The 13,000-nt window shown below is 54.5% G+C and overlaps 3 protein-coding genes across 3 annotated transcripts; 2 read left to right on the forward strand and 1 right to left on the reverse strand.

The window, feature by feature from the left end:
* The first annotated feature begins 1,553 nt into the window (after positions 1-1,553).
* HER10_EVM0000843 (synaptobrevin) lies at positions 1,554-3,953 on the forward strand. The gene is made up of 3 exons (XM_035470610.1): positions 1,554-2,496; positions 3,018-3,249; positions 3,370-3,953. Exons 1-3 carry the CDS (start codon positions 2,380-2,382, stop codon positions 3,387-3,389), a joined length of 369 nt encoding a protein of 122 aa, XP_035332089.1. The 5' UTR covers positions 1,554-2,379; the 3' UTR covers positions 3,390-3,953.
* A 1,550-nt stretch (positions 3,954-5,503) lies between these two features.
* Positions 5,504-9,283, forward strand: HER10_EVM0000750 (N-acetyl-gamma-glutamyl-phosphate reductase). The gene is made up of 2 exons (XM_035470518.1): positions 5,504-8,796; positions 8,862-9,283. The coding sequence occupies exons 1-2, from the start codon at positions 6,165-6,167 to the stop codon at positions 8,915-8,917; spliced, it is 2,688 nt and encodes an 895-aa protein (XP_035332080.1). The 5' UTR covers positions 5,504-6,164; the 3' UTR covers positions 8,918-9,283.
* Positions 9,284-10,923: 1,640 nt separating this feature from the next.
* On the reverse strand, positions 10,924-12,776 carry HER10_EVM0013281 (HET domain-containing protein; the record flags this gene model as incomplete). Its single annotated transcript, XM_035482645.1, has 1 exon — positions 10,924-12,776. The coding sequence occupies exon 1, from the start codon at positions 12,673-12,675 to the stop codon at positions 10,924-10,926; it is 1,752 nt and encodes a 583-aa protein (XP_035333607.1). The 5' UTR covers positions 12,676-12,776.
* Between the last annotated feature and the right edge of the window lie 224 nt (positions 12,777-13,000).

Consider the following 13,000-nt stretch of genomic DNA (forward strand, 5'->3'; position numbering starts at 1 on the left):
GAATGCGTTTCCATTCGGCCTAGGCAACGGTAAAGTAGCATGCCAGCGGAGCATCGTGGTACGTGGACCGCTTTGTCACCGGCTGGTTCGCTGGCATTGAGTCTCATCATTCCGCATTGCTGACTGCGAAGAGCGCAATTTGCCCTCGCAAAGTCCATTCCTCGGCAGCAAGCCTGAAATTATGATGTGTTCAACCGCATCTGGTCATGTAGACGCTTGCCAGTTGTCTCGTTGAACGCTCATGGTAACGTGCCAGCCCGCCCGGTAGGCCGATGAAACGAAGTTGCGACCGTCCAGGGTTAGTCGAGATATCGCAAGCGGTAAGATCAGCTTCGCAGCGCACTTCATGGGGGATGGTCCTGCAATGGCGACACAGGACGTGCGGAAGCGGCACGGGCTCAGGTCAACATGAAGGTATATCGTCGCCTTCTTTGCGCTCGTGGCGATGTACCGGGTGCTACAGCATTGGTGTCTCCGGCTTCATCTGGGTCTCAGGTCCTCGTGATGAATGTTGGAGTAGCGGCAGGTGTTTTCAACGTCCAGCCGGTGAAGTTCCTTCCTAGAGGTAGATTCCCGTTTCTTTCAGTGTACAGAAATAGATTTGACTGCCAGTATAGGCATCTCTACGTTGGGTGCTACTAGCTTAGACGTTCGATATGTTTTTATACTGTCATCTTCAAACTTGGCGGTGCCAGGCCCGGATAGATTGAAACCATCATCTACCATGGTCGACGAACGGCTAGGGTTTACGGTTTCTGGGTTACTGCTGCGGGCAGGCAGAAAGTGGCATTGGAAAAACTCTGGTCTGTGATGCTCGGGTCTGGGTAACACAACGCCACTATGCTGCGCCACAAGGCGAACCGATTCTGCCTTACGTAAGGTCTTGGCCAAAAGTTCAGCCACATCAGGCGGGTAATATTCGGACCCTGGTTTGTCATCGTATTCGCGAAAAGTACGCGTATCACGTGGCAAGTTTTCACGTGCCGCCAAGGAGACAACCTGGGAATTTAGAGGTTGAGGATGGGATCGGATGAGATGGTGGCATGGTGCAAGTCATGGCTCCGGGGCAATTCAGTTCCGTCGGGGTCCAGGCTGTGAGTCGTGACGACCCTGCAGCACCGCCCCGATGATTACATCAGAAGCCGCGAGTCCGTGGCACTGGCTCCGAATACTTGGGAGGCGCCAGAAACCACCTTGCTGCGCAGAAAGCTGACGCTAATCTAATGCCCAGCCTTCTCAGCAGTGTAGCACAGCAAGTTGGGAAGGTCGGAGCAAAGGTCTCCATGGGAATAGTCCCTGGAACGAGTCTGCGTGACTGCGATACCTTAGTGGTCCTCTCCCCTCTCAAGGAAGAGCTGACGAGGGAATGGCAGTGCTGGCCCGGAGACGCTTCCAGATGCTCTCGTATTCAGGGAACAACCTTTGCTGGGCCTTTGTCATGTCTATGGGCACCCGCAGGCAGGGAGAGTCAAAAAGAACAGCAGACTTTTGAGTTGAAAAAAGACAGAGAGAGAGAGAGAGAGAGACGAGAGGGCCACTTGGCACTGCGTTCGTGACTGACTGCGCATTTCCACTTTTCGCCAGGTTCCCCAGGCACCGGGCGAAGGATACGTACCGCTCAGTCCGTCTCCGACCTGCTCGAAACGGTCGTTTTGATTGGCCCTCATCCATCGTTCCACCATCCCTCTTCTTGACCCCCCCGGTGCCCCGTCTCCGTCCTGACGGCCGTGCAACTCACCATCTCAGCCAGGGACCATTGAAATCAACTGGTTATTGTTGCTATCGGTCGGATTCATTGCCTTGTCGCGCGCCTCTTGCGCCCCTTCCAACCCTTGGGAAGTCCTGCTGCTAGTTTGTTCCAGTGGCTGGGTCGTTCCCAGCTCGACTAAAATTAGTGGTCCAGCATCCCCCAAGGTGGCCGTCGTCGTCCCCTTCCGACCGTCTTGAGTCTTCCTCACCACCCCAACCTGGAAACCCCCCGTGCCCCCGTGCCACCCCCCGGCAAGAAACAGCAGCGCATCCCCCCCCAAATCCTCAGACGGGCACCTTGTTTCGGCTGGGCTCTCGCCTCTTTTTCCAAGCGGGAGGCGTCTCATCACCTGAACCTGAACTTAACCACCTCATCAGCCCGCCTACACCCTCCAAGGCTCCAACCACCTTTTCTCCTCTTTCCCAACCACACTTCACACACTCTACAACCATCAATCAACAAACCGCGACCGATCGCCATTTGCATCCTCCAACAAACCCGGAACCTCGTTCAACTCAATCCTCAATCTCGCTTTCCCGAAGCAAGACTTTTATCCACCAGCTGCAGCTTCGAGCTCCGCCGGCAAACCCCAACTTCACCCTCTTCACATCTCCGTCACCACAGCGACAATGCCCGAAGACGCCCCCTACGACCCGTACATCCCCAGCGGCCAGGCTGCCAACACGGCCGGCACGCAACAGCAAGGAGGAGCTGGCGGCAATGCGAGAACCCAGGCTTTGCAAGCTGTAAGTTGCGCTGCTTTTTTCTCTATGTTTCCATCGCGCGAGGTGGTTCTCTTTTTTTGGTTCGACCTTTTGCCCCGGATTGCCCGACGCCAGATGACGACGACCGACCGAGCTACCCGCCCGACCTAAGCTGTCGCCAACTACGCCTGATTGGGGCATCGCATCAATTCTTCAGCTCGTCGGCCGCATATCGATGACAAGCGATATTGTACGCCGTTGAGCGGGAGATAAACAGTCGTCGTACCTGACAACGTCGATCGCGTCGGTGATGGATGTCAGAATGCCGACTGTGTCTCCTAGCCAACGCAATCGATACCAGCAATGTGGAAATATCCAGCGAATTGACCACGATGCAATTCGACGACCCTCCGCAACCGCACAGTATCTGAACATCAGGAACTACAATCGCTCCCGATTTTCCATTGTTCGTCGCTGGCGTTGCAATCAGGGGCAAATTTGTTTCGCTTACTGCGTACTCGGAACCGTATCACCAGAGTCATGTGCTAATGATCTATTTATAGCAAATCGACGACACCGTCGGCGTGATGCGCGAGAACATCAACAAGGTCTCCCAAAGAGGCGAGCGTTTGGATGCTCTGCAAGACAAGACCGACAACCTGGCTGTGTCAGCTCAGGGCTTCCGTCGGGGCGCCAACCGCGTCCGCAAGCAGATGTGGTGGAAGGACGTCAAGATGCGCATGTGCTTGATTGCCGGCATCATCATCCTCATTCTCATCATTGTCATTCCAGCCGGTATGTCTCCCATTTTTCTCGAGCGCTTTTCCTTTGGATCGCGGCGTCTGTCTCTGTTCTGTGGCTCTAATCATTGTCAATGTTGTAGTCGTCGCAACGCGCTAACGTAACCCCCCTCAGTTGTTGCTACTCGCAAGTAACAGATACCACACTTTTTGCATTACACTAGCCCCTTGGGCTCATGGTTCGCCCTCATGATATGGAAATGAATTGTCAGATATCTCGCAGGCTTCGAGCAACCGTGGGAGACGAGGGGATGAGGCGGCACAAAGAGCCAACCTCTATGGGTTAATGACTTGGGAAGCGCGGAGGTTGTTCGAAACGGACTCCGATCTACTTCAACGGTCTGCATGCAAAGGCCTGCTGCTGGCCGGCTCCGGGATTCGTTCCGAGGAAGCTAGCCAGCCGCAACGGCCCGGCTGCGGATCAACCGCATGTATGTATGAGGGATGGCAGGCGTTTGCGTAATTTGAATTCTCACTGGCCCTGGTTTTGATATCCAGTCTGGTCGCTTGTTGTATATGAATGAAGTGACGAGTCTTTTTTTCCACAACAACTCTGCGGGATCTCTTTGATAACGGTGTCCGAACTTTCCGTAAACATTTTGACTGTGACTACCATGTTCTGGTTCATTATTGGTGCATGCCGAATGATCCATTTTCCTGCATCTCATTACGTGCTGATAGAAGAAAATAGAGACATCGAACCACGCCGATCAAAACTTGCTCAATGTGATAATGATATCGGAACCAAGCTTTTAGGGCCCAGTGAATGGAACCACGAGGGATTCTGAAACTGCCAGTCTCGGAAGACGAGCCCGCTCTAGAAGAGTCTACTACGTATACGATCGGGGCCACGATCTCCAGCGGTGTGCGTACAAGTGTGCGTGGATGGATGAAAGCAATTTAATGAGGACCAGCCAGTCAGTCTTGCATACTGCCGTGGGCCATACTAAATAAGGTAGCAGTAAAGCCACGGGAGGTATCCGTATTGTTAGGCAAGGTAAGGTAAGGCAGCATGGCAGGTCCAGGTCCTGAATGGTTCATCTCAAGCTCGGCGATCTCTGCGCCGGTCCCCGGGATTGCGTCGGAATTTGGGCCAGCGGTGGTACGGATCCGAGAAGGCGTTTAGAGTTGACATTCGATGTCCACTCTTTTTTCCTGTCGTTTCCACATGGTTCAGGGACAACTAGAGTCTAGAGGGAGGGAGGGTACCAACGCTGTCCCGTCGTGCTTTTTTTTGGAGGATCAGGCTTTGTTGGAACTTGGGAGAGATGGTTGGTTTACTTTAGATGCGTGTTGGTTGGTTGCCAGTATGTTGTTTTCTTCATGTGTGGTCTAGACATTTGCCGGGCTACATATGCACGGTCACGATGTTAAAAACAGTCACTCAAGAAGCAACGTCGGGAACATCTTCAACGATTGAGATGGGATGTCTGGCTTGCCTCGGCTCGTGTCAGGCGCTCTCGCTCTTCCCCCAGTACTCCATCTAGCCGAGAAGAAGAGTTGAAATTTTCAAGTAACATTTTCCAGGTTACGGAAATGCCTCTTTTAGCTTGTTGTGCAGTGCAGTGCAGCGAAGAGAAAAAAAAAAAAGTGCATGGCTGCTGCAGATCCCGGTGGCCCAGCACACGCGTTTGGTGATCTGTACGTACCGGGGTGATTCCTTATCAGATCCGACCAATAACCGGGGTGTCCACTCGTGATGGGGCGCTTTTTCCCGTTTTGAGGTTCGACGGGTGGATGAGGGTGGTGGTGACGGGTGGTGCAGCGGGAGTGTTCCTTGGTTGGGATTTGACTTGCTCGAGGTTGTCGTGGCATTGAATTGAAGGGAGGAGACAGCAGAATGGTAGTCGGAGATGCGGAAGCACGAAAGAAAAGACTGTGGCATCGAGAAAAACGAGGTGAATAAATACCTGGTTGAGGTACTTCGTAGACGGCGCATACCTAAGCAGCCTAAGGTACCTGGCTCTTCCCAAATCGCCGCGATCGCATGTCACCGATGAGCTGCCAGCTGTCAGATGGCGCCCCAGATGCGGATGCGAAGTGTGGGCGGCCGGCGGCGAGCCGATGCAGACTGCCAATGGCAGCGGAGAGCGGTACCGGTCGATTTTTTCCCTTGGCTGAGCAAGGTGGAAGGTGCCCGCCAATTGCTTCCCGCTCAGGTTCCTGCCTGCGGCCCTGGGCCTGCATAGTTGCTGGGTGCTCGGTGCCCCTGCCCCTCCTCCACACCTCCACTGCATCATACCGGCTCTGTTGCCCGCGCACCGCACCACCGCCCACCACACCACCAAAAACGTCCAGTCACAGTCTCGCAGGCCTCAAAAAGTAAAAAGCCTCGTCTCTCCGATTTCTCAACACCTACGCTCTTCCCTTCTCTCCTTCTTTCCTCCTTTACTCTCTTGCTCTCTCCTACCTTCTTCCGTTTCCCCCGTCAATCACCCCTTTTACCCTCCCGGGCTGTTCAATTGAACTGGAATTGGACACTCTTCCCGGCAGCTAGAAGAGTCAGAGAGAGAGTCAGTCAGTCAGACCGAGTTCGAAGCTAATCTGCCTGGGTCTGTTGTGTGAGGTGTTTGTGTGTGTGTGAGTCTTCTCTATCCTTCCCAGACCTCCAATGCTCCGTGAAGGAGCTCATGCACCTCGAATTGTACCCAAACGTCTTCCCATACCCTTCTGTACCTCTTGTCGAGTCCATCCGCCTCCACATTGCTCTACCGCCGTTCCTCGGGATGCCGACCGCAACGACCCCGAGGACGAGGTAATACGATACCGATAGAAGAGAGCATGGGCAGGAAGAGTAGATGACGAGGGCGAAGACCACGCAATACACATCTCTGCTTCTCAATTGCTTTCTTCGCCGACGTCGCAAAACCTGGCTGACCTGTTTTCCCACCAAAAGCCCAAATAGTCGCGATGCTCTCCGCAACCTCTGCCGTTTTTCGGGCCGGCGCCCGCCGCGCCGTGCCTCGTGTCATTCGTCGCCAGAACATCGCCGCCGCCCGAGTTAACAACCCCTTCCAGCGCCTCAATGCCATCCGCGCCCTCTCCTCCACCAGCTCCCAGTCCGAGCAGGCCAACCGCGACCGTACCCGCGCCATCATCATCCGCACACTGAGTCAGATCGGCAGCCGCCGCGAGGGCCAGCAATACCTCTCATACTTCACCTCCGTCTCCTCCCAGAAGTTTGCCGTCATCAAGGTCGGCGGTGCCATTCTCACCGACTACATTGATGACCTCTGCGAGAACATTGCCTTCCTCTACGAGGTCGGCCTGTACCCCGTCATTGTTCATGGCGCAGGCCCTCAGCTGAACCGTCTCCTTGAGGAGGCCGGTGTTGAGCCCCAGTTCGAGGAGGGTATCCGCGTCACCGACGGCAAGACCTTGACCGTTGCCCGCAAGCTCTTCCTCCAGGAGAACATGAAGCTCGTCGAGAAGCTCGAGAGCCTCGGTGTCCGCACCCGCCCTCTGACCACCGTCCTCACCGCCGACTACCTCGACAAGGAGAAGTGGAACCTCGTCGGAAAGATCAGCAGCGTCGACAAGGCGCCCGTCGAGCTCGCCATCTCCCAGGGCTACGTCCCTATTCTCACCTCCATGGCCGAGACCACCGAGGGTCAGATCCTCAACGTCAACGCAGATGTCGCCGCGGCTGAGCTGGCCCGCGCATTGGAGCCCTTGAAGATCGTCTACCTCTCCGAGAAGGGCGGTCTGTTCAACGGCGAGACTGGCGACAAGATCTCCCACATCAACCTCGACGAGGAGTACGACCACCTCATGTCTCAGTCCTGGTGCCGCTATGGAACTCGCCTCAAGATCAAGGAGATCAAGGAGCTTCTCGAGACCCTGCCCCGCAGCTCCAGCGTCGCCATCATCCATCCCAGCGACCTGCAGAAGGAGTTGTTCACCGACTCCGGCGCCGGTACCCTGATTCGCCGCGGCGACAAGATCGCCTTTTCCGACAGCATCGAATCGTTCCCCGATCTCGCCAAGCTGAAGCAGACCCTCATCCGCGACCGCGAGGGCATGGACGCCGAGGCCACTGTCGACCGTTACATCGACTTCCTCAAGGGCACCCCCTTCAAGGCCTACTATGACGAGCCCTTGAACTGCCTCGCCATCGTCCTGCCCCCCAACGAGAACCGATCCCACCCGACCCTGGCCACCCTCACCGTCACCAAGGAGGGATGGTTGAGCAACGTCACCGAGAACGTGTTCCACGCCATCAAGAAGGACCACCCCAAGCTCGTCTGGACCGTCAGCGAGGAGGATGAGAACCTCACTTGGTTCTTCGACAAGGCCGACGGAAGCTTCTCCAGCAAGGGTAACCAGCTCTTCTGGTACGGCATCGACAACCTCCAGGAGCTCGGTGTCTTGACCGATGAGTTCAACGCCCATGGTAGAGCCATGCTCGGCGACTCCAACCTTGAGGCCCGTCTCCGCCGCGCCGCCCAGACTTCGAGCCGCAACCTCAACCAGTCTTCCACCCCCGCCCAGGCCCGTGGCTTCTCCACGATGGCTCGCCGCCCGACATGGGCTCCGGCCGCCGCTGCCCTCTCCGGCAAGCGCACCTTCGCCACCTACACCACCACCAACCCCAACCCCCCTCTGGGCAAGAAGAACGCCTCCAACGACGTCCCCTCCCGCGTTGCTCTCATCGGTGCCCGTGGGTACACCGGTCAGGCTCTCATTGAGATGCTCAACGCCCACCCCAACATGGACCTCAGACACGTCTCATCCCGTGAGCTCGCCGGCCAGAAGCTTGAGGGCTACACCAAGCGCGAGATCACCTACGAGAACCTGAGCCCCGACCAGGTCACCGAGCTCGAGAAGAAGGGCGCCATCGACTGCTGGGTCATGGCTCTCCCCAACGGTGTCTGCAAGCCCTACATTGAGGCCATCGCCGATGCCCGCAAGGGCGGTGCCGACCACCGCAGCGTCATCGTCGACCTGTCCGCCGACTACCGCTTCGACAACACCTGGACCTACGGTCTTCCCGAGTTGACCGGCCGCTCCGAGATCTACAAGGCCGACAAGATCTCCAACCCCGGCTGCTACGCCACCGCCGCGCAGCTCGGTATCGCGCCCCTGGTCGAGCACCTCGGCGGCTCCCCCTCCGTCTTCGGTATCTCTGGCTACTCAGGCGCCGGCACCAAGCCCTCCCCCAAGAACGACGTCAACCTGCTCAAGGACAACCTCATGCCCTACAGCTTGACCGACCACATCCACGAGCGCGAAATCAGCGCCAAGCTCGGCACCGACGTCGCCTTCTCCCCGCACGTCGCCTCCTGGTTCCGCGGTATCCAGGCCACCATTCACATCCCCCTCAACAAGACCATCACCTCGCGTGATATCCGCCAGATCTACCAGGACCGCTACGCCGGCGAGAAGCTCGTCAAGGTCATTGGCGACTCACCGCAGGTCAAGAACATTATGAACAAGCACGGTGTCGAAATTGGTGGTTTCGCTGTCCACAGCAGCGGCAAGCGCGTCGTTGTTTGCGCTACCATCGATAACCTGCTCAAGGGCGCGGCAACTCAATGTCTTCGTAAGTCAACCACTCCTCTATGTAGGCCCCTCGAAAGAAGCAAGTATACTAACACTCTCCCACAGAGAACATGAACCTCGCCCTCGGCTACGCCGAGTACGAAGGTATTCCCACCATGTAAGGGGCTCAGGCGTCCAATGATCAAGGAGCGGATTAGATTCACAAAGGCTCGGCGCGGACACTCAAACTTATCTGGAGTCATAACCGGTTCAAAAAGCATCTTCCAATTTTTTTCTTCTCTTTTTCAAGTCCTGTTTTCCCTCTGGTCTTTCAACTGCGTGGTCTTTTTTCCCTCTCTACCTACGAGCCCCTCTTTGGATACCTCACAATCAGGGGCACTCAGACTCTTTTCTTTTTTGTCATCCTGCTTCAGGGGACTCCGGGGTGCGGGGCAATCGTTCCGTTGGGGACCGTCTTTCATGACGTGAGTTGTTGTATGCATGTATATACCTGGTTACGAGTTAAGAAAGAGGTAATTATACAGATTTAAAGCATTGCGCGAAGATGTGTCGTGATATCGAGGAGCTAAGGTATGTCAAGGTGTGTCTAGCCAGTGTGCGTACCTATTCTCGTCAAGATTCGAGTTGTGCTGCAAGGTACTTGTTGTGTACGACATTCAGCGCATTTTTCTTATCTCTTAAGGGGCCCCTTCGAGCCGTGGTCTGGTGACGTAGAACTTAGCTTGGCTTCGAGGAGAAACGCGAAGATGTTTCCTGTGAGAGTTATAGCAATAACAGCCGCCGTACCTGGTAGACGTCGACGGGGTGCATAAGTGGCGCCTCGGGGCCCCACACATGAGATTTTCTCTGCGTTACCCTGATGGGAGCACCTAGTCGTCAGAGGCGATGATAGAAGGCTTGCCTGCTTCTGTCGCCGGGATGGGTATCGATGAAGTCTTGTAGCGCTCATCTTTGGAGATGACGATACGGGCTGAATGGAGTATTTGGCGGAGGGCGAAGGGGGGGTGGGATCTCGATATAAAGGCTGCCTTTTGGGAGGGTACTATGATCTAGGAGGCAACGCACAGCTTGCCCTCGTCTAGAGCGTTTCTGGTGTGCAAGGGACCTCTGCTCCGAGCGAGTTGAGGTGCCGCTGCTGCTTTGCGTCCATGTCGAAGACGAAACCATCTAACATTAGTGGCAATGAGGTATGGCTAATCATCGCTGTTCTATAGGTGTTCTCTACCCATTTTCGGTGTATTCATCCTTGAATACCTGAGGTCTATTACCAGAAGAAGATAAAAAGGCGTAAGTCTCTGGGCCACCCCCGGCAAATACTCATCAATATCCGTTTTGTACCAAGGGACAAAAGTATAGATCGCGTGCTCTCTGCGCATGTTAACCAGTGGGAACTTATGAGCACCCAATCCGCTTCGGAAGAGGATGGCGAGGGGTAGGTAGGTATTGGTGAGAGGACTGCCAACTGGTGATACCGGAATGGCCGAAGATAAAACCGGCAACAGAAGAGCCTTCTTCATCTCCTCAAACCAGATCGCCAAGGACAATGTATCTGATACTACACAAAACCACATTGCATCTTGGAGAACACCAGAAGGGTATACATTCGAGGTCCATATCACTATTTAAATACTCAATCCGGGTGCCGTTATTATCTGAGCCAGTGATATCTAGTTTTTCACTATGAAGACACAGACTGGAAGCTTGTAGTAGTGCTAGACAGTTTACTCACCTCAGCCTCCCTACCGAGAATAGATCTGTTCATAGGTAGATATCCCTTGACCTCATACGATTTCCCGTCTCCTCCCGTGATGCTTGAGTACCGTATCGTGTTACACGGTACCCTAGGAAGTTACTTTCGATATCGAAACTCGCCATAAGAGCCCTGGAGTCCTAAGGTGCTCCGCAGTATCGTTTGGAGGATGGGTTTCCAATTTGATCAACTGCCTACGGAAATCGAAACCCAATATGTCTCCCTTCAGGCACCTCCTTGGAAAGCGGGAAGAGAAGATGTTCGCTGACAACGCGGTGCCGCGCAAAGATTTAAACTTCTATTCAGATATATTCTGATCAGCATGATTGTGCAACGTCGATACTCTACCAGACGTCATCTAAGTCTTGAATATCTATCAGTATTATTGAGTACGAATTTTCAGCCTCCCATTAGATATCAATAATCGGTTTGCCACTTCTTGTGCTTTACTGATCCACTGAATCTTTTAGTCTCGTTCATGTCGAACGTGATTTCCCAGGCTGCCGAGGTCGAGCCTGTCACGGGAACTGTAAGCTTCTTCGAGGTGAATGACAGTACAGCAGACCGCTTTGACGTTCCCAAGTCGAATACAACCTTATTGGACGTGGGCAAGCCAATCTGTGCGAGAAGGTCATCAAAGCCCAAATTATCAGGCTCCTCGGAATCCAAAAAAGAGTGAATATGATCCACTTTTGCCTGAAATTCACCGTATCTCTCAAGGAGGGTTCCCTTCACTTCCTGGATGTCACTGTGAATCTCGTGGGGGTTGAAAATGAAGACGATATCCGTCTTGTGACCTTCGCGGGGGATCACCTCGTGGTCTGTAGAGGAGACTGCGTGGTAAACGTGAAAGAGAATAGACCCGCAAAGACGCGTCGGGTACGCCACGAATTCCAGTTCCTCATCGTGCCACTTCGACCATGGCCAGGCCTCTGCCACCTTCATATTTCTAGGGCAACGGAACTTCATTTTGACTAGGTCCCATCCGCCGTGGCTTAGTAGGCGAATTGGATAGCTCGAGGTATTGACGAGCAGGCTGAATTCCCGTCGGCGCTGGGCGTCTATGTGGAAAATGCAAGTAGAGACGCATTGATCCAGAGCCTCTCGTATAAAGGAGCCGCCTACAACTTTAACGAGGCGGATGGCAACGTGTTTCTCGCCACGAGAGCCGCAGTGTATGTAATAACGGCGTCCGCTGACTCCAGGCGCTTCTTCCCAGACAAGCTCGGTGTAGATTTTGATGCAATTCTTCGTCAACTCAAGCGTCGGCCGCCTGATAGGCGGCGGATAGATCTTTCTTTGACGGCGGTGGACGGCAAAGTCGTCTGCGGATTCGGCGAGCACACCGCCGAAATTCCGGCCGTTGTCAAAGAAGCACTGATCTGGCGGCGGTCCATGTAGGGCTCTCTCCCATGCAAAGATCGTCGCATCGTCGCTCTCGCGCAGAATCTCATTCTGGAGTCTTTGAAATGCCTTCTCTTCTTCACCGTAAAAGAGAGGCATATTGATGCCGAATATGCCCATAAGACAGTACGCGGCGTCCTCGACACGTGTTGTCTCCCGCCCCGCGGCCCAGGACATCTTCTCGGCGACGCAGGCGTGCAACAAAGCGCGATGGCGGTTGCCGAGGACATCTCTGGCGATGGCTGTTATAGCGTGGAGCTGGTCGACAAGACCACTTTTGCAGCCGACGAGGTTCCAGTCTCGGTCGTAGAATTCCACTTCCTTGGGCGCGATGAGTTCTTGGAGGGTCCAGCCCCGCGTGAACCAGCGACATTGACCCAAGTCTCCACCACCGTCGAAGTCGCTGTCAATGTCGGCGGAAGGGTCCAGGTCAGATAACCAGGCATAACAGATGGCTGCTCGCTGATACCACTTGAACATTGAGTTGATGGCCTCCGTCAGCTCAGCACTGCTCGACTTGTCGATGCAGCATGTGTCGACCCAGGCGTACTGCAGCTCTTGTTGTTGAGCTAGCCCGCAGGCTTTTGCGATCTTGACGAAGCCGACCTTTCTGATGGTCTGTTCCCGAACTAAGAACCTTGGATCCTTCATATCCTGGAATGTCACTTCATCCTTTCCCCATGTGTGCGAAAGGATTGCGTAGGGCGGTATGTCTCTGCCAATGAACTCCTCAAGGTTGTGGGACGACGTGTTGATGAGCCACATTTGAAGGCGTGCGTGAGGGCAAATGAAATTGATGGGCTAATTGAGCGGTTCTTCTGGTTCGACATGGGACGAGGTTATGCTAATGAAGAAATCTCCTGCTTGTATGCAGTCGGAAGATGTGGTGAAGTTGAGATCACACTACAGGGCATCAATCTGACATAAGTGGAGGTGATGTAAAGTACCTCACTACCAAGTAAGCCTTCCATCTCACGCTCACCATTGCAATTGGGCAGTCACATCCAATGCAGGGGAGCAGGAAGGCGCTACCAAGATTCGACCCTCTTTCATGCATGACATCTCACTCAAAGCCACTGGATGCTCATCA

Source organism: Colletotrichum scovillei (assembly GCF_011075155.1).
Source record: "Colletotrichum scovillei strain TJNH1 chromosome Unknown Contig00006, whole genome shotgun sequence".
In the NCBI taxonomy this organism is placed as follows: Eukaryota; Fungi; Ascomycota; class Sordariomycetes; order Glomerellales; family Glomerellaceae; genus Colletotrichum; species Colletotrichum scovillei.

Bases quoted from the DNA above. Each gene is read 5' to 3' on its own strand.
- HER10_EVM0000843 (XM_035470610.1), top strand. From the start codon at position 2,380: ATGCCCGAAGACGCCCCCTACGACCCGTACATCCCCAGCGGCCAGGCT. The intron at 2,497-3,017 runs GTAAGTTGCGCT...ATCTATTTATAG, and splicing joins GAACCCAGGCTTTGCAAGCT to CAAATCGACGACACCGTCGG. The intron at 3,250-3,369 runs GTATGTCTCCCA...AACCCCCCTCAG, and splicing joins CATCATTGTCATTCCAGCCG to TTGTTGCTACTCGCAAGTAA.
- HER10_EVM0000750 (XM_035470518.1), top strand. From the start codon at position 6,165: ATGCTCTCCGCAACCTCTGCCGTTTTTCGGGCCGGCGCCCGCCGCGCC. The intron at 8,797-8,861 runs GTAAGTCAACCA...ACTCTCCCACAG, and splicing joins CGCGGCAACTCAATGTCTTC to AGAACATGAACCTCGCCCTC.